At 40.1% G+C, this 26,190-nt stretch overlaps 1 protein-coding gene across 6 annotated transcripts in view; it reads right to left on the bottom strand.

Moving 5' to 3' along the window:
- The window catches only part of SPATS2L (spermatogenesis associated serine rich 2 like), a 194,604-nt gene that overhangs the window by 11,205 nt on the left and 157,209 nt on the right, over positions 1 to 26,190 (bottom strand). For 5 of the 6 annotated variants that reach the window (XM_037849410.1, XM_037849411.1, XM_037849414.1 and 2 more), the window contains 3 exons: positions 24,001 to 24,207; positions 22,516 to 22,651; positions 3,988 to 4,046 (listed from right to left, as the gene is read on the bottom strand). In XM_037849410.1, coding sequence (XP_037705338.1) covers positions 3,988 to 4,046; positions 22,516 to 22,651; positions 24,001 to 24,207 — 402 coding nt within the window. The remainder of the gene's footprint in view (positions 1 to 3,987; positions 4,047 to 22,515; positions 22,652 to 24,000; positions 24,208 to 26,190) is intronic. The other variant, XM_037849415.1, reaches the window with a different exon arrangement.

Below are 26,190 nucleotides of genomic sequence, written 5' to 3'. Positions count from 1 at the left end.
TGAGAAAACGACTCTTGAGTAGGAAGATGCAACAAGCTCCTTTCCTCTCGCAAAGTAAGATAAAAAAGAAAAGTACCACAGGTCCAGACTTGATAAGCAGCTAGTAAAGGGGTCAAGAGTCTTGATTCATATATTATCAAACTTGGAGTGACTGCATAGTTGGAAGATCTGACTTTTTGTAATGGATCATTTGTGAGACTGGTGACAATTAGGGATAATTGTTCTTTTTGATTAAGGAGAACTTGGGTATTCACACTAAACAAAAATTCTGTAGAAACAGAGAATAAATGGGCCCTAAAATAAGAATGCAGGTGCAAGATCACCAATAAATTCTGAGTTTGCATTCAAGCAAATATGCATGAAAATGAATACTTTGCATCAGCAAGTCTTGGGATGCATTTTACATATAGTCTCATTAGCATTTCAAAGCCTTTCATTATGAAAAGCCTTAAAACTTCAGATCTAAAGCAGTAATCCTTGGGGGCCAACATTTTTACCTCAAAAATACTCAATGTAGAAAAAAAAAAACAACCCAAAATAAAAGCAAAACAAAACCAAATCAGATCCTAAGATTCATTGATCAGATAATTTAAAATAGAATATCAAAAGCACCATCCTTTTAGAAATCTCCAGAGGGAGACAGTTCCATACAGCTTTAGATTCTCACTGCATTCAGGAGTCATTAATATTTTTCACGTACTTTTATAAAGAGTATCTGATACGCCAAAAGCACTTTCTCAACAGGATTTATAAATCCTTCAAAGTTTTGGAGCACATTGGAAGATGGCTCATATTACTTGAACCATGGACAATTTCAAGGCTTCTCAAACAATACCCCTCCGCAGAGGGTGTGGCCAGCATCCTGGGGGGCCAGGAACTGGAGCAGAGGTGGATATTCCAGCACGAAGTTTCTTTGAAATCCTTCTTATTCCCCCAAATTCTTGTGAACCTTGCATTTTACTTCACAATATATCCTGGTTCCTGTTAATATAGAAAATACTGTTTTCTCCTACATCTATAGTAAAACTGACACTCCTAGAACACATCTATCTAGGTCTTCAGTTCCCCGGGTATGCAGGTGGAGTTTGAAATCTTAGCACAACAACACGCTTAGTTTCTTCTTCTGTAAAATGTGGACAGTAATAATCACACACACCTTGTAGGATTATTTTGGAGCTAAATGAAATAACACATGTAAAGTAGTTAAATATAGGACACTCAAAAATGTTAACTACAAATATTAACAAAGAGCAATATATTCCTCTAGAATACACTTTCTCTTTTTGTAATTACATCAGACTATTTCCTAATTTTGGATCCCATGGTCTATGGACGCTGAATTAATTATAATAATTAAGTTAATAAAATATTTATGAAGTACCTACAGTCTTCCCAGCACTGTGTTAGGTGCCCTGAGAGATACAGACGCTTATGTTATAATTGAGGAGGCATGGTCTATACCATGTACAGGAAATGCAAAAAAGTGGAAAATACTTGAGAGACCATAGATAAGGAAGTTCAAGACTGTGGCTGTAAAGATAGCTCTGTACTTAGTGGGAAGGAAAAATTCAATTGTTCCTTCTATCTGTGGAGAAGAGGCGTAGCTGACATGGACATATTCCTGAGAGATGCGGCTTAGCCTCTCTGCCCTCCATTTACTCACTGTAATACGAAGGAGTTGGACTAGCCTATCTACTAATAAGACATATCCCCATTTTGCAAATGTGCTATGCCAGGCACTGTGCTAAGAGCCCGACATGGAATTTCTCATTTAATCTTTACAACAAACGATTTTGAGTTAGATACTATTATTATTTCCCCTTTTCTGATAAGGAACTTCAGATTCTGAGATGTTTACTAAATGGTTAAGGTCACACAGCTAGTAATAGATGGCACTTGGATTCGGACTCAGGCCTGTCTGCCTCCAAGGCCTGAGCCTTGACCCATCATGAGAACTGGCTTCCCAGGGGCTCTAAGCAGTTCTAACACCCAGGACCCTGCAGTGCCAATTACTTTAGGTGGGTGAAGCTGCCACCCAATCTAGCCGTTTCAGCTGGTCCAAGAGTTCCGTGAGTGTGGGCCTCATATCTGTCTTCTTGGCTGTGTATGCCAGTCTCTCACAGCGCTGAGCACTGTCAAGTAAGTAAGGTGTGGTAAATGTTTATTGATTGAATGAGTTTTAAGAGCAGGGACACCCCCCAGAGATGCTTCAAATTCCACAGGTCTTGGCTCCTAATGTCATCAAGAAGTGAAAACTGAGGTCTTTTGCTAGCCTCTGAGAAAGTTTCTATTTTGGTGTTAAAGAATCATTGGTGACAGCATTAATTGTTAGATTCTTATCATTAGCACATGAAACCGAAAAGAAAAAATAATCTATACCTGAGAAAGAGGGAAAAATCTCAAGTCATGTTTATACTCTACTTTCACTGAAGAAATCATTAAATTTCATAAGAATAAAATTATTTCACAGGGATTGTGTAACTATCTCAATATTCCACAGCCTAACCCTGGGTCATATTTTGTTTTATTTAATAATATTTGTGGTATTTAGATTCTAAAATGGTTAAAATTATTCAGAAAATTGTGTAATAACAATAATGATAGCTATGTACTATAAAATGACTATTGAATTATGACCAAGAGCCAGGCTGGAAAAATATGAAAAGAACGAAGAATCTAGACTGATCTTCATTCTTGTAGGAAGAGTCAAAGATAAAGGAATTTAGCTGTAATCTGATTGGGGGTGCAGACTGCCATTTATCCAATTCACAAGATAAAAGCTGGGTAAGGGTGAAGAATTTAAAATGCCCAGGGGATAAAGATTGTAAAACTAAATCTCAGCTGAAAAATATGGTCTTAGGGTCCCCACTGACATTAGATACTGAATTCAGTAATAAGAAAGGGCTCAGCACATCCTCTTGTGGCTCAGGTAGAAGTTCTGTGACGTGGTGTGAAATCGGACTGAGTAATATTGTCTCAGTTTAAATTTTCAACCCAGGAACTTCAACCTATTTGAGATGGTAGAACTGATCTACTAATGGGTGAGTAACTTCACAACAGTGGAAAGGTTTAGAAATAAGCATACAGATAACAAAATAAATGGAACCCAGAGTATTATTATTTTGCATTACATTTAGGAAAGGGTTTGCAATGATAGAGAAAATCTGAGTGTGTTCATTACTGAAATAGGACACTTGGTACATTAAGCATTCTGACGTGATTTCGATTTAAAATGTGTAACGTTCTTTTGTGGCTTTAAATTGTCAGGTGTCAGTGAATTTGACTAGGTTTATAATCAGAATTGGAGCTGTTGGAAGAAAATTTGATTTACTGCATCCCCAGATTTGACTTAATAGCTTTATAAGAGTTGCTTAAAAGCTTAGGAATATTTCGCTTGTTAGGTTTGTGAGTTTGCCTTGTCGGGCATCTGAAATGTTTGGGAAAAAATCAGGCATGTTAAATTTATAAATATAGTTCAAAAATGTTAAGGGGAATTTAAGTAACTAAGTTGCAAATGGAACTATTTTTTTTAGGGGAATTTAATTTGTTAAATTTGAGTTAATTGAACCTTAAAAAAGAACAAGCTAAAACAACTGTATAAATAGCATAGCAAGGTAAGTTCAGAAGGCTTAAAAATTTATGCCTTAAAATACTAAATTCAATGTCAATTTAAAACCCAATTAACTATAAGTAGTCCTTTATGTGCATAAAAGTTCCTTTGGACCTAAAAAAACTCAACTGACACCTATTATTTACTGAGTGCCTATTCTGCTGGGCACTAAATGTTAAGAGTTCTGTGCCAGTACTGTATCCTTTTGTCTTACAAAGTTTCCAAGGGCTAAGTAACTTGCTAGGTCACAAAGCTCATAAATCAGGATTTCAGCCTGAATTTTAGAACTCCACTCAGAATCTGATATCATTGTCAGTCTGATCTCTGCATTGATTCTGATTGGGAGGCTCCTTATCAAAAACCACGTGTCAACTTACTGGCTTCTTCTTTAACTTTGTCCATTTCTGCCATTAATGAAACTTCTTTGTCAATGATGCTGGAGAAAAAAAGCAAAACAAAAGCAAAGAAGGCTTAATCAAAGATAAGCATTTAATAAGCACTGGAAATAAAAGAAAAAATATTTTTGTTAAACACAATAGAAAATTACCATAAATATTTCTATGCTCTAATGCCAGCAGCATACTCTGGCTTTCTAAATATGAGGAAACATAGAAGGGATACACCCAAGCATTACATAGTGACATCTGCTGATTAAATCATTGTCAGCATTTCTTAAAAAAAAAAAAAAAGTCTTTAGACTTTTAGAATTGTGCTGCTTTGAATTTAAATTTCAGGGTATTTTTGTCCTATAAATGCCAGAGCTCCAAAAAAACACCGTAAGCATTTGAGAAACTAGCACTTAGGTTATCAAGGCCTATAATTTGCAAACATCTCTGGGCCCCACCATCTGAGATTCTGCCTGGGAGGGCATGAGGTGGGCCCAATCCCGATGCAGACGGTCCTGGGACCACGTTTTGAGAAATACAATCTGGATCAATCCGTCCCCATGCTCTAGTTTATGAGTCTATGCCTTTCTCATTCCCCCAAATAAATATTACAAGGTTTAAATGGACATTTTTTCCACTTTATTCCATTTATTTTTTGATTAGTTTGATGAAGCGGTAATGCCTGCATAAACTGAACTACTACCATCTGCCCCAAACTGCACTTCTCTCCCATTCAGACCCCTAGTCCCTGAGGGCTCCTTCCCAGAAGCAACATGTCATTACAAATTCCTCATGTGTAATTTCACAGATTTTCAATGCATGCACAAGCACAGATGTCAGATGCTCTTTTTTCTTTTCATCTCATCCATATATATTTCATTTCAGGACATTTTTGAACATAGCCATAGTATTACTGAAACACCTAAAAACATTAACAATAATATTATCAGGTATTCATTCACTGTTCAAATTTCCCCAACTGTCCCATAAATTCTTTTAACAGTTTATTTAATTCAGGATTAAAGTTAAGTCTCGTGTCATTGCAGTTAATTAACATGCCTCTTAAATCTTTTTTTAATCCATAGGTTCCTGCTCTCTCTTTTTGTTCTCTCTTTCTTTCTCTTTTTTTCCCTTTGCAATTTATTTGTTGAGGGAAACAGACTATTTTCCCTGTAGCATTGTTCCTTGTCTGAATTTTGCTATTTGTATCTCCATGGTGTTAATGTGTTCCTTTATATTTCCTGCAAATTAGTTATTGGAGAAATTTGATTAGATTCAGTTTTTTTTTTTCAAGATGAATACTTTATAAGCATGTGTGTACTACTATCATCAGACACATAATGACTGGCTGTCTCTCTTTTTATAATATTAACAGTCACTGATGATCACTTCTAGAGTCTATAAATCAATAGGGATTGCAAAACAGTGATATTCAAATCCCATCATTCCTTCATTTATCCCACCTTCTTCATTTATTTACTGGAATTCTTCCATAAAGAAAAACTTTCCCTTGTCAACTATTTGGCTCTCCTGAATGAAGTACAGTTTGTATAGGTAAAGCAGGATAAATGCTTGATTTTCTCTTTTCATTTATTAGTTTTCAAAATGCGAGTTGGTTCCTTAGCATCCAACACAAGTGACCAATGAAGTTTGTTTGAACAATGTGAACTCATTTAGTGTGCTTTAATCAACTGCAATTATCATCCTTATTATTACTCAGGTGGTTCCATCAGATGTACTTTAAAAATTTAAGTGTGTTGAAAATTTATTTCCTCTTGAGAATTTTGTAATATTGCACTATTGGTTGAGGTAAACAAGTGGTTTCTGGGATATATCCACCAGTTTGGGGGTAAACACTTGGAGAGTAAGGACTCTGGTATGCTGTGTGCTGAAGAGCTCAGCTCTTTCCAACCAGGAAATCCTAGTGGCAAGAATGGCAAATTCTCCAAGACTGGGCTCTAAGCCTAATCCGTCAACCGCAGACCACATCAGCTATCCCCATGATGCAGTAGGGCTGAAGGTCACTGGACACGGTCACGTTGGTGTTACCAAGCATATCAGGACACTTGTATGTTATTTACTGGCATTATATAGGTAACTATATTTAATCAGCGTTTTAAATATAGGAAAAGCATGATACAAAAAGTTGTGTGATGAAAAAATGGTCTTTCTCCCATTTTTATTCCACCACTGACCCCGGAGGTCTCCACTGTTACCAGTTTCTTGTGCATCTTTCCAGAGACAGTCTATGCATAAACGAGCATGCATTTGTTAATTATATGAAATGTTGGCTTGAGTCAATAGGCTTGTGCTCCTGTAATTACGAGATATATTTGCTGCTCCGTCATATTTACAAACCTAGTCGTAATAGAGGCAAACTTTTTTTTTTTTTTTTTTTTTAACAAGCTTCAAGAGTGGGCAGTTCCTTCTCACTTTAGGAAAACAAAGGCTACTGGATATGCTACTTGGAAGACCAGGTGAGAACCCGAAGACTTGGGTGTCAGGAGCCCCAGCTATAAATTTATGGTTGTTATTCTGCCTGAGGACGTGTTTGAAATTGTTTATCCCCAAAAGAGAGGGAAGAGAAAAAAGAGAGAGAGAAGAGAGGAATCAGTAAGAAGGCTGGGAGATGGACAGGGTGAAGAATCTGGGAGAAATCACCAGTGGTGGAGCAGGCAAAAGAATTTCTACAGCCTGAATATCTACTATCTAGTATGCTGTGAGGTGTGTGATGTGAGCCTTTCTTGGGATGCCCAAGTCAAGTCTTTCCTGAGCCCTTCCCAAGATCTTTCCAAGCCCACTATGCTTGGGGGGAATGGTTTGTATGGGTGTGGATGCACAGAAGTGAATGGATTTTACATATGGGTAGGTGCAAGGTTAAACAGTTACCAAGAGGCAACAACAGCCTGGAGGCAGAGTGAACACAAGAATGTTAAATCACCTCAGAACTGGCAAAAAATCTTGGAGAAGGCTTTAGACTTCCAAAGGACATGGCACAGGTATCCAAGGGAACTTATATTTTGGTTGTAAGGGGCTGGGAGACACCAGCCGACTCTGGGTCACCTAACGATGATACTACTGGCCACATGACACTGAAAGATAAGCAGTGGCTCCATTCTCTTCATCAATGGATTGAAGCAGGGTTGCAAAAGGTTCATGACAGCTGTACAGGAATATACCACAGAGAGGACTAGAAATGAGAAAACATTCATTCACTCAACAAATATTTACAGAGTGTCTGCCATGGACCAGGCAATGGTTTTGGGGCTGGAGACACAGCTATGGATAAAACAAAGATTCCTGCCAACCTTGTGGAGCCCACATTCTTTTCTGGAGAGCTGAGAGGAAGGAGGTGGGAAGACCCATGGTACTCAAACTGGGGAGACAGAGAAAAACAGATAGAGAGGGAAGAAAACGGTGGTGGCAAGAAGAAATTAAGATTCCCCTCCTCTCCCAATAAACTAGATGGCTTTAAATAGAGTCCCCAGGTTGGAGAACACGTAAGGCACATAACCAAAGTAAATACAAGCAATGCTACAAGACTGGCATGTCTTCTGATTTCCAGTAGGTGGGTGAGGGGGAGTGAACATGGATTAGAGGGCCTGAGGAGAAGACTCTCCTGGTATCTCCAGTACCCTTCCCCATTCCACCCCCAAACAAGGCCATAGGCCCACCCTGGAGGCTAGGAATCCTGCAGCTTCTATGTGTGGGTGTGGGGGGCAAGCAGGGGTGGGGAGGTGAGTTACTGGGTGGGGAGAATGGCTTGGGAAGGGGCCTTTGATAATTTCTTTAACATAAAATTTTTGTTGATTAAATTTGTTAACATAATTATGTGTCTAATGTATATCCTCAGGTCTAACACTTATTAAACAAAGCTGGATATTTATACAATTGTTAGTTCAGGCCTTCTGGGCTAGCAACAGCGGAGATGAAGGTTATATGCACTAAATTGTTAATCTGCTTAATGTACACTTGAGGATGTGAAGAAGCCTGTGAAGCTGGCATTAAACCATGAACGAACCATGCTTCATTCCTCTGCGTATTTCAACAAAAGAAGATCGTCTTCAAGTGTCAGTAATTCTTGCACTGCTATGTACGACTATGCTTTAAAAATCCACGTGCATAAGGGCAAGCCAATGAATCTCTTTGTTGAGCCAGGACCCTGCTCTGAATTGATGTTGAACCCAGTGCAACCTAAGATCAGGTGGCAGCCTGAGGCAGAGAACCCTGACTCTCCCTCAAGAATCTCAATAATAGGAGTCTGAGAGTTTCCTTGGATTTTGCTTTCAAGGTAGAGGCTTGTCGAAGGGCAGAATAACTATGGAAAGTGCATATGGAGGGTGAAACAGTAAGGCCAGCCGTCCTTTGGCAGGCTATCAGACAGTGAGGGGCCAGCATCACATCAGGCTGAGGGCCAGACCAAATGAAGGGTCAAAGAAGAAAGACCATCTAAAACCTTCTAAATGTCCACAAGGCCTGGGTGTCCCTTGCAGCTTCATGAATAATTTCACTGGTGCCACTGCAAGTCCTTCTGAATCTTGTTAGAGGACCTAGGACAACACATGCTGAAGTGCTGCTTGCTGAAGATTCGGCTGGCTGGATAAGGACAGAGGATGCTTGGCTGAAACCCTGGTACAGAGACATCAGATATAGAGGGGAGGAGGGTGATCCTTTGGGAGGAATGACCAGAGTTGAAGTGTTAAAGAACAATTGCAGACAGTGTCACAGACCAGATTCCTACTGGGGAAGGGGCAAAGGCCATGCATTTGCTTTCGAGGTACACCTGTGCAGGCAGACACCCGCCTTGAGAATGAGCGCTGGTAATAGCTAATCCTTCCTGACTGCTTACTGTGTGCCAGGCACAGTAGGCAGAGCACCAGTGACTTACTGGAATGATCTTCCTCAAGCCTCGTGAACACCCTGGGAGGTACAAGCCGTCCTCTCTTGGTGCCACAGGGCTTGGCACATTCTTTCCCGTTGCCTGGAAGTCCACACTCCTCAATCCTGCCTTTCCTCACCTAATTAACTCCCAGTCTTCCTTCAGATCTTTGCTCAATCATCGTTTCTTTAGGGAAGCTCTAAGAAACGTCTGTCAACTTTACGATGTTAGACTATTGTGGGTTGCTCAAAAAAAAGCTTAGCAGTGATGAATGTAAGGGAGGACAACATACTCGTTTTTCTATGGCTACTAGAAAAGTTCTTCTTGGTATATTGTAGTGCTTGCATATAAATTGTTTTATGAAAAAATTATATATTTTTTGGTGACTAATGGAATCAATTTCCTTCAGAGGTAAGTTTATGAATTAAGGCGTAACTATATTTATTCACCAAACACACAAGGCTTGGCTTGTAATCAAAACAGGTAGTTGACGATTCTTTTGCAAGTTGGGGTGGTAATAAATTATTGAAATTTGCGCTTTTTCCATACTAATTCTAGGTTTTGAATGTTTTTGCTCAATGATGACCCTCTGTATTTAAGAAAATACAGAATTCTTTAATTAGCTTTTCACTGGCCAATTAAAAGTTCTCTAAATGGGATGGGTGAAGCATTCAGAAGGGCACCAGACTCAAGATATATTAAACGTGTTCTATAAAAACAGCTCACATTAAACCCATGTTGACCTCATGTGCTTCAGCTGTATCTTTTATCCTTTCTAAAACACATCTTCTCATTTTGTCTAAACTGCCTGAATAGTAAAATTTTATTTTGTTGCCATAAAAGTGCTTTTATTTTCAAAGCAATAAGGAGTCAGGAGAAGGAAATTACCATGGCAAAGCCTTTATGGTTTATTATATAGTTAATCACAGAGATTAAGTTGCATTTTATAAAAAGTTTTCCAGTATCTCAATTCCTTTGTATATAGGACAAATAACAACAATAAAAAAAAAAAATAAGGAAGGTACTTTAAAAGGAACAGAGTTATTTTATTTTTTTTTGTTTTTTTGCTCTGTGAAAGACTCTTGTTAAAATTTGGAGATCAAAACACTGAGTGACAAAACCGCTTTGTTCGGAAGCTTGGATGCGCCGTAAATAAAGATGCTATGGTAGGGAGGCAGCCACAGGAATGTCAGTGGTTTTTAAGCTGGAGAGCAGAAACTGCTAGTGGATACTGATGAATTAAAGCAGAATTTCAAAGGTAATTTAAAGAAGGAAATCTGCAACAACAGTTGGAACTAGATGTTAAAGAGTTAAAACAAGGCCACGTTCCATTTCCGATGAGGTTTTCTCAGGGAGGCTGTAGTGACAGAAATTGCCTGAGACCATCTGATCTCTGACCATTCTGCTTCAGGACCTTCCAGTGGATAAAGTGCTTCAGTTCTGAGCTTCCTTAACTCATCACCTGCCAAGCAGAAGAAAGTAGATGGGAAGCATCCGGAAGGAAGCAGAGGCTGGAGCGGGAACAGGCAGGGTGAGCACACTAAAGAGCCTCACAACCCCAGCCCCATAATGAGAAAGAAAATGTGGAAATTGCTGGGGAGAATGGATTCTGATGAATGCTAATGTCAGGTTTCAGCCTTCCTGCCCTCTCTCAAAGAGCTAAAGGCATGCAAATAAGTGATAAGCGGTAAAGCCAGACATCCTGTTATAAAGACTTGCCACTTCTTTCACTAAAGAGAAGAGAGTAATGTAAAAACATTTCCCCCAACCAGTGGGCTCTGCTCCTTATTACTGCATTGGGAGTAAGAACTGGGAACCCAGAAGAATGTCTGCAGGGCCTAGTGACCGCTACATGGGGCCTCGAGCTGAGGAGCCGCACTTGCCCTTTAGTAGCTAGTACTGATGGAGGAGCTGCACTCGCCCTTCACCAGCCAGTACTGATGGAGGAGCCGTACTTGCCCTTTACCAGCTAGTACTGATGGAGGAGCCGCACTTGCCCTTTACCAGCTAGTACTGATGGAGGAGCCGTACTTGCCCTTCACCAGCCAGTACTGATGGAGGAGCCGCACTTGCCCTTTACCAGTTAGTACTGATGGAGGAGCCGTACTTGCCCTTTACTAGCTAGTACTGTTGGAGGAGCCGCACTTGCCCCTTACTAGCTAGTACTGATGGAGGAGCCGCACTTGCCCTTTACCAGCTAGTACTGATGGAGGAGCCGCACTTGCCCTTTCTCAGCTAGTACTGATGGAGGATCCGCACGTGCCCTTTACTAGCTAGTACTGATGGAGGAGCCGCACTCGCCCTTTCTCAGCTAGTACTGATGGAGGATCCGCACGTGCCCTTTACTAGCTAGTACTGTTGGAGGAGCCGCACTTGCCCTTTTTCAGCTAGTACTGTTGGAGGAGCCGCACTTGCCCTTTCTCAGCTAGTACTGATGGAGGAGCCGCACTTGCCCTTTACTAGCTAGTACTGATGCAGGAGCTGCACTTGTCCTTTCTCAGCTAGTATGGATGGAGGAAGCTGCCTTCACTGCCCAGTTTGTGCAGTTGTGCCCCTTCCCCGCAGCACAAGGATTTTGCCCACCAGTTGGAGGGCAGAAAAACTTCCTTCACACATTAAGGCATACCGTACTGCTACCCTGGGTACCACTTTCAGTCCAGATCCCAGAGTATTATCAAGAATTACTGGGCCTAGGGCAAAACTAATCAGGGGTTTCAGTTTCAGCACATCGATTTCTCAACTACTGCAGCTGTCAACAAACTCTGTCCTTGGCTTGACAACCACAAATGCAGCAAGACTGTGTGTTTTCTGTATTCCCAGAGTTAGAAGGATCCACAGCCCTTACCCACCCTCCACCCCCCAAGACAGGTGCCTGCAAATGGTGCCTGCAGTTCTTGCCTGCTGCCGGTGCTTGGCTCCTCCTTTCTCCATTCTGCTCTCCATCCTTTTCCCTCTCCTATACCCTGCGTGCTGGCTCCTGGCATCGCCTCTCGCCCAGTTGCCGTGACTCCTTTTCTTTCACTTTCCACATGATTAAGTCCTCTGAAGTCTGCCTCAGAAATGTCTCTCCTACTCCACTCTCCACATCTGCTGCTGCTGGTTTAACCCTGGGCTCATGATCAAACGGTTGGCTACAGTTATTATTTTTTTCTATGTTGCTGGGATGCCTGGGTCTGTCACCTTCTACTCTGTATGTGTTGGTGTTTAGGATTTATAACAAGCTGCATTCCCTTTATAACTGGAAAAAATAGTAACTGGAATTCTTTTTTTTTTTTTTGAATGCAGCAACGGTGACAAATTGATTCTTTCAAATATTTTCTTGAATGCCACAGTGCTATTTGGTAAACATACAAAATACAACATATATGTCCATATATGTCCACAGCATGGAGGCTGGCACTGGGACACAACCATTTGAAGAGCTGCTCACGAATATGAGAGAAATAAAGTAATGGTGGCTCTTAGCATGAATCATGCTCAGCATACAGAGTTAAGTAAAAATCCCTGTAACCATCAATGAACATTGATACCTGCACTCAATTTCTCAATCAGGCTGAGCTCATTTTATTTCTATTTCTTTTATCCGAGATAAAATCTGTTAATATATCTTAGTCTGTATATTTCATATCGGAATCTTAAACAATGATTTGAAACTATAGTTAATGATATTTCATCATACCGTCTGAGGATGAGACATGCAGATTTAGCCTAAGCACTAACTCCCAATGCTGATGAAATCCCCGAGTGCCTCACAAAGGACAAAGGTAATTAAAGACAACAACCACCACCATCATAACAACACAGAGATTCCTTTTTCCTGGACTTTTAAAAATGACGTCAGAGCTGAAATAACCCCCAAATTTTACAAATCCCACAACCTACCTGTTCAGGTGAAAAATCTATATTCCTCATATACCTCCATTTAGAATGTTATATGACTTTGCTTAATAATATAATTATTATCTTTGTACACTACTTAGTTTTGTTTCTTTTCATGGAGATTGCTATTTAGGGAAAGGAACAATTGTGTTTTAGCTTTTTGATAGCCATAAAACAGTACAATTTACCACCCGTTTTCAAAAAAGCTATGCCCATTGAAAATAAAAGCAAAGAAAAAAGTGGGTGTGGTCTTATAGCATAACTATAAGGAACTGAGTTAACATCCTTCTTCAGATTTTTACTCCATTTACATGCTCATTAAAAAAAAAATCCCTGGAAAAACAGAAAGGAAAAGTAAATCAAAAGCAATTTTCAAAATAAAACAAAATACAGCAAAATCCTACTTTGTCTCACACCCACAAATATAGCTACCACTCTGCACACTCCATTGTGTTTCTTTTCCTTTTTTTGGTGGTACAGGAACTCTGCAGAAGCCATCAAGATTGTTGAACATGAAAAATTTAAGAACAAAAACTAGAAGACTGATGTGGCATGGGAAATCACAGAAACACAGGCCTAGTTCAACCCAAGATGGTCCGGCCTAGCCTCAGTGGCTCTCTTGCTCCCAGTGGGCTCCTGAGCTCCTGGGCTCTCTTGTGAGGAGGGGGCAGGGAATGTGCACGTTGGGCCATGAGGGGCCTCACCACCCCGTATCCTCTCCCATCTCGTGTACTGCTTCTCCCCTCGGTAACACCCTGTCCTGGTCCAGTGGCTTCCAAAGTGGAGGGCACAAATAAAATAGTAAGCTCTCTCTAAGTATTTATTTTTATTCTAAAAAGTAGATTTTCCTAATCTTTAGTATACAGAGTAACAGTAGCACACATATATAATTTATATATAAATTTGCTGATTTAGGAGGGAGGTGCTCAAAACAATTTTCTTGATGAAGTGAGGCCCAAAGAACATACTCTTTCCAGAGTGCATCATGATCCCTCATGCTTCCATTTTCTCAGGCTGTCTCTTCTGCACGGAATCTTCTTTCTTTCTCTTCTATCTTGGCAAATTCCAAGTCAATCTTCAAGACCCAGCCCAAGTGTGATCTCTGCAGTGGATCCTTTGCAAACTCGCCCAACAGAGTTGCTTTCCCCTCACCCACGCAGGCTCTTTACAGAATTTGCCATATTACATTATCCTGCTGATTTCCATCTTCCACTAGCCCTTGGGCTTTTTAAAGGAAAGAGATGACCTTTTATATCTCATTGCTTTTAGCAGAGCTTCTTCAAGCGTAGTCCTTAGACCACTTACATTGGTGCCCATTTTATTCACTAAATGTCCTGCAGCTAGACCTGCAACCATGTCTTGAAAAGAAGTGGTTAATAATAAGTGGAAAATGTAACTTTTATTAGGACATGGTCTAGTAATGACCAAGGATTTGCAGTCACTGGAAGAAAAATGAATATACATATAAGGATATTCTATTATATTGACTTCAGGTATTGACTTTCTATATGATTTGTTACTGTCTTAGCTGAAAAATTGCTCAAAATGGCTCCTTAGTCATACTCTGACCAGTCAAATAGAAATAAGCTTCAGGATCCATTCTGAAATTGTGATGTAAGATACATCACTTTTACTCTTACAATGCATTTTATGTTTCTACTAATATATAAAAATAAATTCATTTATTTTCCCAGATGAAGTGGATTATACTGTGAATTTTAAAAAATAAACAAAAATGATACATAATCTCCCGGTAGGAATGTATAGATAGAACAACTAGCTTGATTCCTTTTTATATTTCTATTCTATGATAAAAACAAACAATTTCTTTTCAGGAGCAGTTTACCAGGCTGCCTAACTGGTATCCTTCTTTTGCTGAAAAGATTCTGAAATGAGAATCAACTTCTTGTCCTCCAGCTCTTATTATGGGCCTATTATCCTCCAAAGAAGGCTGCTGTGAAAGGAGAGCTGACTTCCAATGCCACGCGTGCGACTGACACAATGTATGGAGGTAATCCACGCATGTAGCTCAGGAAGGCTATTAAATACACGGTGCTATTTATGCTGGTTTCCTGGGGACTGTACCCAAACTGAAAAGGCCAGTTCTGCACTTCTGGTATTTATCAACCCGCTCTTCCTTCATGTCAACTGATTCATTCAGCCTTTGCAGTGGCCCTGGGGAAACATCTAATGCAGACAAAAACCTCAGGGAAGAAAGGAAATAGGAAAAGAGAAGCTTTCACCTCCAAAAAGTGAACTCCCCCTATTTAGAATGACACATAATCACAAATGAGGCAGTGTGTAGAGGCAGGATTTGAAATACACTGTACACAGGGACTTGCCTTAGTCACAAAGTCACACGAACCTTGAGTTTTCCCATGTTATGTGGTAGTTGCCTTTTTCACAATTTCAGAATGGATCCTGGAGCTTATTTCTGTTTATTGGAGTGATGCAGAGTGAGGAAAAGGAGTCATTTTGGGCAATTTATCAGCTAGGATAGCAACAAAACTCAACATAAGGCCCTCTTGAGGTATAAATATGTTTATTAGCCTCCTCTATTATTGTCTCTTGATACCCTTCACAGAGAAGTTTGTGTTCATCACATATTGATGACCTGGCATAATACTGGGTATTGGGGGTAGGGAGCAGTAACAAGTTTGTTTAATTTCCTTTGAATAGTGCTTTGTACAAGTTACAAGCAGGTGAGCACTCAGAAAAACCATTTGATGAGAAGGAAAGGGATTAGACAGGAAAGTCTTGTTTGCACAGGTCTTGATCAATGGGAAGATTATACTTGTTTTTAGAGCGGAAGGATGTTGAGACCTTTTATTAGATTTCTTTTAAAACATTAAAAAATAAACCCAAACCCTTGATTTTGTCTTCGTTACATATTTAATCTAAGGAGTTAGCCAAATATAATACTCTTTACCACATTCCTGATATTTTAATAGGGAACTTAAGGCTTTATAAAATCATTATACAAAAGGCTAAGTGGCTGAAAAGGCAGCTCCTAATGTCGGCTCTCCCACAGGGAATCCCATTAGAAATAGCCTTTGTGGAGTGGCACAGAGAAAAGAATCATTTTATTATTGTACAACCACACTACTCCAGAGACTCTGGATTTTAGTACATACACACTTACTATTTAGACCACATTGGTTTTAAAATGGAGCCTCTACTCATTATCCATGAATATATCAACATCCTCCACATGACTGAACTCAAAAACCAAGTTTGCTTGCTGTTACGGCATCCATTCGTGACACAGATATTACCCAATACATATTTTTCCCATACTGTACTTCTATCAGGGAACACACAGCTCCACAATTTCAATGATTCTTAATTAAGGGAGGGTAATTAAATGGTCAGCACGTATTTGTCCAACCACTATTGCATCCTAAGATACAGAAAAAGACCTCCTGTTTTCATTCAGTTTAAACAGCACCAGGGCTGGCAAACCTGGGCAGGTCACTGGCCTCAAGAGTATTTGGACATTTGCCATGTGTGCCAAGGAGTATCAAGCAATGTTGTTGCCTGGCTGAAGCCAGAGAAAAAGAATACTCCCCCAAAGAGCCTCTTAGTGGAATAATGCCCTACTGTATTTATCTTTACATGCCTCAGATCTTCACCATATTCCTAGTCCCCAATGTGATATTTGGTTTTATTGCAAAATGAGAAAAAAAAAAAAAACCTCAGGTAGAGACAGAATAGCTAATGAAAGTGACTGCCTATCATTAGCTACAACCTTCAATTTTTAATTTTTCCACTGTCTTCTAAGAGAACCGAGTTGAATTCTATAATGGAAAACAGACAAAAAAGCAAAGCCCTCAATTTTCTACACTTTAATATAATTGTTTGTCTGGTCTCGAGGAGGGAAAATGTGATTTGACCTTTAAAATGTGTAGCTAGAAGGTTTACATTTCAGCAGTACGGAAAAATTATTTTCCTACTGCACTGATATGAAAAGAGAAGGCAAAATGGTATATTTCCAAATGATTGGAAAGGAAATCCTCTCTCTTGTCTCCAGTGGTGGGTTTTGAGGGCACCTCGGGGAAAGGGACAGACAGATACTCAGGGGTGCTGCAAAGGGAGGTGTCTCCTTCCTTTCCCACAAGGAGTCACAGCAGAACACGCGGGACAACTAACACCGTCTTCCTCTCACTCTTCCTCTAGACCCAGCTTTCTCTACCCTGGCTCTCCTGCCATCTCAGGCAGGATAAGTCTTTGTTGGAGGGGGATGTCCTGTGCTTTGCAGGATGTTTAGCAGCATCCCTGGCCTCTACCAACTAGATGCTAGGAGCAACCCCTCCACTCTGATGTCACAACCAAAAATATCTCCAGACATTGTCAAATGCCCCCCGGGGGGCAAAGTCAGCCCACTGAGAACCACTGACACTAACCCCAGACACATCACTCCCTTCTCAGCACTTTCAATCAGTAATTTTCCCATAGATGAATCAGAGAATCACCTGGGGTTCTTTAAAAAAAGTCCTGTTCCAGACCAGTTACATAAGCATTTCTGGGGGTGGAGCCCAGGCAAGGGATGATCACAAAGCTCTAAGAGTTTTAATTATAGCTTATACACATATACTTTGGTAAGGAGAAAAGTAAATATTGATCTGCAGGCATCGTCTTTCAGTCAATGTTAAGTTATTAAAAAAACAGAAGAAATAAAAACCCCAAGAGCTCAAGAGTAAACAGGCTTTCAGCATGGTTTGGAAAGCCAGGCATCTCCCAAAGGCAGCTAAGAGTTTAAAGAATGTGGGGGACAAATCAAACCAACCTAGTAAAGAGTCCTGCTGTGTGATAAGCCTGCCACAGTGAAGGAAAATGGTCTTATCTGGACTCAAACTGAACTGGTTCCAAGGACGAATGGCCCACGTTGACATTGTTTGGGCATCCAAGGGGCAGTGAACTGGGAATATGAGGCAGCTGATGACCCAGGTTGTTCTGAAACACAACAGCCCCACCAGCAACTTCCCACTTGGGAGACCTCCTCAAGCTCCCGACATCATGTTTAAAATGTCACGGGGATGATATCTGATCTGTGCCTGTTGACTACACTGGTGAGCTGAGTGCGGCTCGTCTGGCTCCCACCGGGCGGCAGTCAGCAAATGAGAGGCCCCCTTTGGACTGGGATTTGACGGATGCTGGAAGAAGAAATACCTATCTCAAAATCGCTTTTTCTTCTGCCTGAAATTCTCACTTTTAGAGTCATTCCTTTGGCTAAGAAGAGAGAGTCTCAACAAATCGTATAACCACATGCTAACATACAGATATGTCACTTTTGGACAGAGGAAGCATCATCATCAAAAAGGATGAGGTCATCAGTTACTCAAGACAAATGAGTCTCAATGGTTAAAAAGAAGAAAAGGAAAGGGATATGCGGACACCATAACAAGTTCACATTTTGATCAGAGGTGTCATAGTGAGGAGCCCCTAGCTTGCAGGGGGAAGCAGGGGGTACATCTTTTCTTTGCTGTGAGAGAGGAAACTCCAAAATGGAGGGAAAGCAGGCAGACGGGAAAGTATGCAGGGGTTAGGGTGGGGGAAGCTGAAACCCCTGACCTACATCCAAGTTCTACTTGGGCCAGACCTGGCACTGCTTCAGGAAAAAAAATAAACACGAGGTATAGGAAAATTTCTGGCCCCTTTATACGGAACATATGCTGTAACTGATTTCCCTTTCCTATTGAAAGCAAAGCAGCCTGCAAATATAGTCCTGCTCCACCCCCCAACCTGCAACCCTGCTCCCCCACCTGTATCCCCAGCACTCTCTACCCTATTGGCTCATCACCGGCTCCCGTTTTCTCTAAGACTGCCTTTACTTCGATGTTAAAATGACAACAGCACCAAAAAGAATTTTTACAACTCTATTTTGGAATACTTTCGCCCTGAGCATATGGCAGAACTATCAAGTATTATTCTTTTTCTTCAACGTTTTTTGAATATCGTGTTTTATTGCTCATTTTAAGGCTTCAGAATCAACTTGGACATACACACACACAAACACAGATTCAAGATGAGAAGCCAGACTAGTTTGAACACAAAGCAATTAATTTTGGCAGCTATGATTCTGAAGGATGAATATTTTCCAGTTATGATAGGGGACCAATCATATTGAAAAGAAACCAGCTGTTTCACGTTAGTTCCTGATGTGACTTTTCACACAGATGCTCATGTTGCAAAATTTATTTTCTGTTAATGACATATTGTGAGAGCACTGTATATCTTCGTTCCTCTCCCAAATCCCCAATTCTTTCTGCGAAAATGAGAATGCCATATGTTATGGTTGTTTAGCCCTATGTAACCGTGTCCTGTATGAATGCCAACTTTGGTTTTACGTTTTAGCTACTTAGTGGTTTTCTTCAACAACTGTACTGAACAAGGTATTCTTCACAGCCTGATTGTGAAGGATAAGCATTTAGTTCATTTTACCCTGATGTGTGCTCATTGCTCACGTGGAACTTAGCCTTCTCACAATCCTGCAAAATCATCATTCCCATGAATTCTAGCAGTATTTTTTGTGGAATCTGGTCAGGCAGGGCTCACCTCCTAATGCAACTACTTTGGTATCAGAGTGAACGTTTAGACTTTCTTACCTGAGGGCTTCAATTTATTTCTAAACTACATGCAAAGCCGGTTGAGTATTTTGGGGTTAAGAGAACCGGGTGGCCCAAACCAAGGAGAGAAGAGGAACTAGACACGGAACGTGTTATGTCCATGTTGCTTGCGTACCAGATGAGTTAACATCTGTCCCAAAATCAGCACTTGCTTTGGAAATCTCCAGAGGACTTGTCCTACATCCTCCAAACCCAGATTCGCCTTACAGATTATAACTGTACTAAGTGAATGGGGCTGCATTCAAGGTTCTCTCTAATGCCCAGAGTGCAGGATTTCACACCAAGAATAAAGATTCATTTTTTGAAACTTGGAAGCTACCTTCCTCAACTCTGCAACATGATGTTTTTCAAGGGCACCACAATCCACAAAATTCATCCTTCTCTCCCTCTTAGAAAATGAGAGGCTTTATTCCAGCACATCACCGTGTTGGCTGGGTTGCAGGCTTATTTGGAACAGAGGTAAAGTTTTTCTGTTTGGCAGAAATGCATGCAAACAGTTGGTTTTAGTTTTTTGGTTTTATTTTTAAGTTAATATTTATGCCATTATTTTGGGATCACTTTTAGTAAGGGTTAGATTAGAAAACAAGTGCTGGTGTTTACTCATCCACTCATTTTGCAACAAGAGCGTACTGAAAATGATATAAATTTCTTTTTCTTCACTTTGGAGGAAAAGTGCCATTCTGCCAAGTAGGTGACTTTTAAACAGTAGTACTGCTTGGCAGAGCTCATTCAGAAGTGATCCTTCTCATCAGTTTGAAACACAATGTGAGTTAAAGGCAGTGCAAAAGATATACAACTTCCTTGGGTGCTGACTTTCTTGGCCCCATGCTTTCAGCTGTTGAGGACTAAAGAAACACTCAAAGAATGTGTTATAAATCTCAAGATGTCTCACAAGCCATGTGATGAAATAAAAAAATAAAAATAAAAGTACCAGAGCAGCTGGAGAAGAGAGAGGTAATTCGAGGTCACTGCTACACTTTGTCAATTATTGTGTGAGTCACTAAGATGGAAGGTATCATAAAGAGACCTCAGAATAAGAGTTTATTCTAAAATGCCACACAAAAGGATAAGACAGAGTGCTCTGAGCAGCTAACCAATGCCTCTCGAGTGGGGTTTGTAAACTACTACCTCCATGTGCCAAGTCAGGCTCGCTTCCTTTTTTTCCTTGTCTATGGCTGCTCTGTTGCCACCATAGCAGAGCTGAGTAGTGACAGAGAGTCTGCATGGTCTGCAAAGCCTAAGATATTACTAGCTGGCCCCTTACAGAACAAGTTTTTTGACTCTAGCTCTGGAGAATAGGGCTGCGAGTTGGGTGTGTTTTTAAGTATTAGGGCAACATACTTAAGGTTAGATTGGAAAAGTCATTTCTATAAAATAAAACAAAACCAACAATAATAACCACACCTCCCATTTGTATACCACCTTTACCTTCTCTGAGTCCTTGCAAACATATTCTTAGAGTTTGCTTTGAACAATCAACTAAGTTATGATCTGATTAATCAGAAAAGAGTTCAAGTAAGGTTCAGATATCATGTCTGGGTGGGAGGTAAATGGCACTTCATCTCTGAGGGTCTTTGAGAGTCTCAATGATAACTGAAGGAGATGGTTTCCTTCTAGTCCCTGGTGTCTTCTGCATCCTGAGACCTTATATTTTATATAGCAGATGGTTTAAAAGTCAGGACTTTTAGATTAAGTTAATATTAGGCTTAATTCATAGTTTTACAGAACTCCACAATCAGTTTCTGCTAAGAAGCAAGCAAGCAAACAAACAAACAAACAAAAACCACACCACTGTCAAGCAAGGGCTAGGAAAAGGAAAAATATGCAGAAGACGTGGTCGTATTCCAGACTCATCGGAGGCCAGTAAGATACAGGAAATGTGTTACTTGAGTCTGGGCACTGCAGACATGGGTATTCTCTGTCCTACAATTTCACCTTTCTTTTGGTGTTAGCGCCCTGATTTTCCTCTGGGGAACCACCGCTCTTCAATCTCAGTCCATGGGGTTCACATGGAACTCACCCCATGTCTAGGCATGTGACTCTGGCCTGTTTAATGGGAATACCCCATCCCGCTGGCTGGCAAAGGTTCAGATGACACATGGCTCAACCCACCCCAAGGGAATTAGCTCTTGGATTTTTTTGGAAATATTGGGAAAAAAGCCTTCTCTCCTCAGATCACAGGGGCTAATGATTACAAAAGCCTGGAACTGCCAGAAGTAATTTTTGTTGACACGTGGAGTAATTATGCCTAAGAATGAATCCAAAAATAAGCAAATCCAGGAGATTGTGGATGACCTTGAGAGAGGGAGAGAGGGATGGAGGGAGAGAAGGTGACAGGGAGGGAGGGAGAGGAACTGAGTCCCAATGACATAATTTGAGCTTAGAACCAAATTTGCCTGAAGGAATCTTCTCCTGGAGCTTTTATTTACATCAGCCAATTAATTTTCTTTTGGGTTTCTGTCACTTGAAACTGAAAGAGACCTGAATGACACACTGAGAACATTTTTCTACTAATAGTAACTCAACCTTTACATATAGACATTTCATTCCAATTGTGGACATGAGCAAATGTAAGGGCTCAAAGAGATGTTTTCAATCAAAATCAGTTGTAGGACAAGGCAGAATCAAAACCTCATCACTGTTCTATTTCTTCAATCTAGTCTTTAAAATACCCCCCCTAATTAGAGTCCATCACTAATCTTATTTAATGTGTTTCTGAGTTTCATTAAGGATGTTTTTCTTATTTTATAATGATAAGGTTAGAAAACAATTGTTGTTTTTTTTTTTTTTTTCTCTCCCTTAGTAGCATTCATGGTATTAACTTCCAGGGGTTTGTGAAAAATATCATTTGTTGAGGTTTTATTCTCTGTTGAGGTTCTATCCTACATCATTCATATGCTTTGGGGCCAACTTCAAATTCCAGTGGATTATGTGTATCAGTTTCTTTTTATTCAAATACTTTCTCATCTTTTTTACTCCCAAGATACATGTTCCTGTCTGAAGAGCTTTAAAAAATCTGCTGGAGAGTAGGTCGGGGATGTTTATGCATTAAAAAAACAACATTTTCCATATGATGCTTTTACCTATAGGAACTCAAGTACCATAAATGTACCGTTCCTAAGTCAAATTACTCACCAATTGTGTAATTCAGCAAAGGCAGCTTTGATCTTCTTCACTGAACTATCCACTTCTTCTTTGACCATGACGCGATATCTAGTTAGAGAAACAGTGCAGCGTTGCAAATCCTTCACTGATTTCTCAATATTTGGGCCTAAATTAATGTCAAGAAAAAAACTGTTAACTTGAGCATGTTATTTTTTTACTGATGAGTTAAACAACAAAACAAAACAAGCCACCAAAACAGGGATTTTGTCTGTTTTTCAATGAAAAAAAAAAAAATGTTCTGTCAAGAAGCACACCAAGTGTTATCACACAAAGTTTAATGCAGTGTGGGTGGTTTGTATGGACCTGAGTTGCTGAGCTTTCACCAGTGGGCTTCCCTGGCCAGGCCATTTGGGGCGTACTGAACTCTTTGCTCTCCAGAAAGAGGCTCTGATGATTATGTTCTATCGCCAATGGCAGTTTCTTTGAATCTGATATATGTAAAGACCCCTTGTGCTGCTGGCTCTTTCTATAAACACCATTCTGTGTGGCTGAAAACCAGCAGGGCTTTCAGAAGAGGAAAATGACACAGAGAGTGGGAGAGGTGCACATAAGCCAGAGAGTGGATGGAACATCAGTGCCTGGTTGTCAGGTTGGCTGGCTCTGGCCCCACCGGTCCCAAGCCAGGCCTGTAATTATAGCAGCAGCATTTAGAGCAGCTCTACGGGCGCCAATCCTGCCTGATTTCCTCAAACCGCCACAAGGGTTTACAGATAGTGCAGAGCAAATAGGCAAACTGTACTTATCCCAACAAGGACGTGATTCTTATAAGAAAGAAAAAAATTCTTAGAAGTGAGAAAGTATATCAAACCAAAGCCAGGGAAGATCAGATACAACTAAGGCAGAATGAGAAAAAATATTTAATCTTCTGGGAATCAGAAAGGAAGTGATTTAGCCCTTTCATTTTTAATACCAGTTATGCATAAAGTATATCAGAGCACAAAAAAAAAACAATAAAAAATAGTGTGTCAAATGTAAAACCCTCTTCAGTGATCCAGTATCTGAAAGTTCTAACACAAAACTCAATTTCCATGGGGAAGATCAGCTCTGAAGAAGACACACCATCTTCATTTAGGGCAAGTTAAGAATATGTATATCAAGGAAGCGTTAGTCCCTTTCAGCGTTCACATTTCTAAAAAAGCTCCTGCATTAACATTTGCTTTATAAGCTAGGAAGGGAGAAGGTATTTGTGGTACAAGTTTAACCAGGACTACAAAGAGGAAAACAGTCCCAGAAGGGCAGAGAAGGGGGATGTAGTTCTGCCAAAATATTTGAGACTTTTGATTAACATGGAAGGAGCCACATCTACCTTTCAATCTATGTGAGTCACAGTAAGAAACACCATTTCCTTTGCACCTCTCTTCACTAAGTCGCATCGTTTGGAAGATTCTGTCATTCAGGCACTTTTCTGTGTGTGCACAGTATGTTGAATCATTTGTGCAAGAGAAACCACTTTACCTCTTTTCTTTGCCAACTCATCTGGCTTTATTTCAAGATGAGCTGCAGGGGCATTGGGCTTAACAGGAGATGGTTTTGCCTTAGGCTTGCTTGGGTTACAAGGCTGCTCAGCTGACCACTGCAGGCAGTCTGACCTCTCTGCTGATCCATGGATAGGTTTGGGGTTCCCATCTAAGGATAGTTTCTGTTGCAGTAGTCTGTTGCCTTCTGTAAGGAAACACCAGATAATGACCATAAAGTGATAAACTGAAAACACTGACGATACAGTGATGGAGAATGCCAACATTTTTGTTTGTTTGTTTGTTTACATGTTGGCAATAATGCCTTTCATTGGAAACAAAGAAACTTCATAGAATTCCCAGATGTCTAGGAAACATACTAGAAAGAGCTTCTCATTCGATGTCAAAGATCTGGGCTTGATTTCTGGCTCTGGTAATTTCTTGCAGAGTGACCCAGGACCAGACACTTAATCTCTCTGAGCCTTAGTTTCCTCACTCATAACTATCCAGGAAAGTTATTAAGAGGCTTACATGAAATGAGCAGACTTTTTTTTTTTTTAAATTCCAGTAAAGGTTTAGGCATCTTTAAGTACAACTTTATATTGAAGCTATAAAAATGCAATTCACCTATCTCTACATGCTACTTTAATGTCTGGTGGTATTTTATTCTGAATTAATGAAAGCAGCAGAGTGACTGAAGATAGGGAAAGAATGAAGTGACAACAGGTACAATAATTAATCTAATTTATGGAGGGCTTAAATCAGGAAATATTGTCATAATGTCAACAATATTTAAAATCCAGGGAATCAGATTCTCTCTGGAGCTTTAATAGATACAGCAATATATTAGTAGCACATTGCTTTTAGCATCTTTTAAAGTTAGGTTCCTATTTAGTTATTGCTAGAGTGAATTAAATGCTACCTTAGTGGCTTGAAAAGGAAGTGTATCTCCCTTAACATCTTTCTTATTACCAGGGAGAGCTTTGGGAATGAAAAAATAGAGCCCAGTGTACATTTGAAGGCCAGGTTCTTGGAAAAAGCTGGGTTTCATGGAAAGAGTACAGGTTTGGATTTGGGAGGTCCAAATTCAGATCATCCTTATGTCTTGGATGACCTTGTGGGAATCACTTCACTTCTCTCATTTAATGTGGCTTATGCTCAAACAGAGTACTTCATCATCTCTATGAAGCCCAGCCACCTTTCCAGACAGCTGCTCTACACCTCTTCTCTGTACTCCCACTGTACCTTGTAAAACCATAATGCATTATACTGTAACAGAAGGCTTACACGTCTGCCCCTCACCCCTGCCTTGCATAGGCTATGACCTCCCTGGGGGCAGATCCGAATATAATTCATTTTTGAAGAACCACTGCTTGCGTCTAAGAAACAAACAAACAAAAACCCCACCTTTCCTGACACTGTCACACACATTACAGGAATACACATGGGGAAAGTACAAAAGAATATAATCTGGACCCTGTTCAATTTATTTGAGACATTAGGCCATACATGACAAATGTAAACGAATCCATCATTCATAACCTAATATTAACAAAGCACAGCATATTTTTTATAGGCTGAATGATGAGTACCCTTTAAAATTTACTTAAGGGAAATTACAGGGCACAATGAAAGTTCAACAGAAGGAGTGAACAGAGTAAATAAGTAATGGAAACAGCATTTGCTTCAGTCATGAAACAGATCTGAATGGTAGTATGCAATTTTATCTTTAGCTATACCAAGATGGAACCTTGCTGCAGGGAAGTGGTTGTCAAAGTTTAGTGTGTGTGAGGCCTCCTTGGTGCTTATTATAAAAGCAAGTTCTCAGATACCACCTCCAGAGATTCTGATTTTGCAGTGGTCCAACATCCTGCTCCCTGAGAGATTGCTGGAGTGGCAATGAGTGACACCATTCCCCTTGAAAAACCCTGCTTTAAAAGATGAAAAACTAATTTTATGATAAGTCTGTAAATGTTTGTGTTCAAACAATGTTTACGTGCAGGTTGGTTTCACCTCACTTCCTCTACAAATCACAGCTGAGATTCAGTTTTGATGAGATACATTATAAATTGAGAACACAGCTCATTGTGCATGGTGTGGCAAATTAGTTTTATTCTTGAAAATAAGGGGATTTATATTATAGTCTAATGGAAAGAATGACCTTAGAATAGAGAAAAAGAGAACTCTGCTG

Source organism: Choloepus didactylus, chromosome 9, assembly GCF_015220235.1.
Source record: "Choloepus didactylus isolate mChoDid1 chromosome 9, mChoDid1.pri, whole genome shotgun sequence".
Classification (NCBI taxonomy): domain Eukaryota; kingdom Metazoa; phylum Chordata; class Mammalia; order Pilosa; family Megalonychidae; genus Choloepus; species Choloepus didactylus.
The sequence above is the reverse complement of the archived record's forward strand: the minus strand, read 5'-3'. Positions and strand labels throughout refer to the sequence as shown.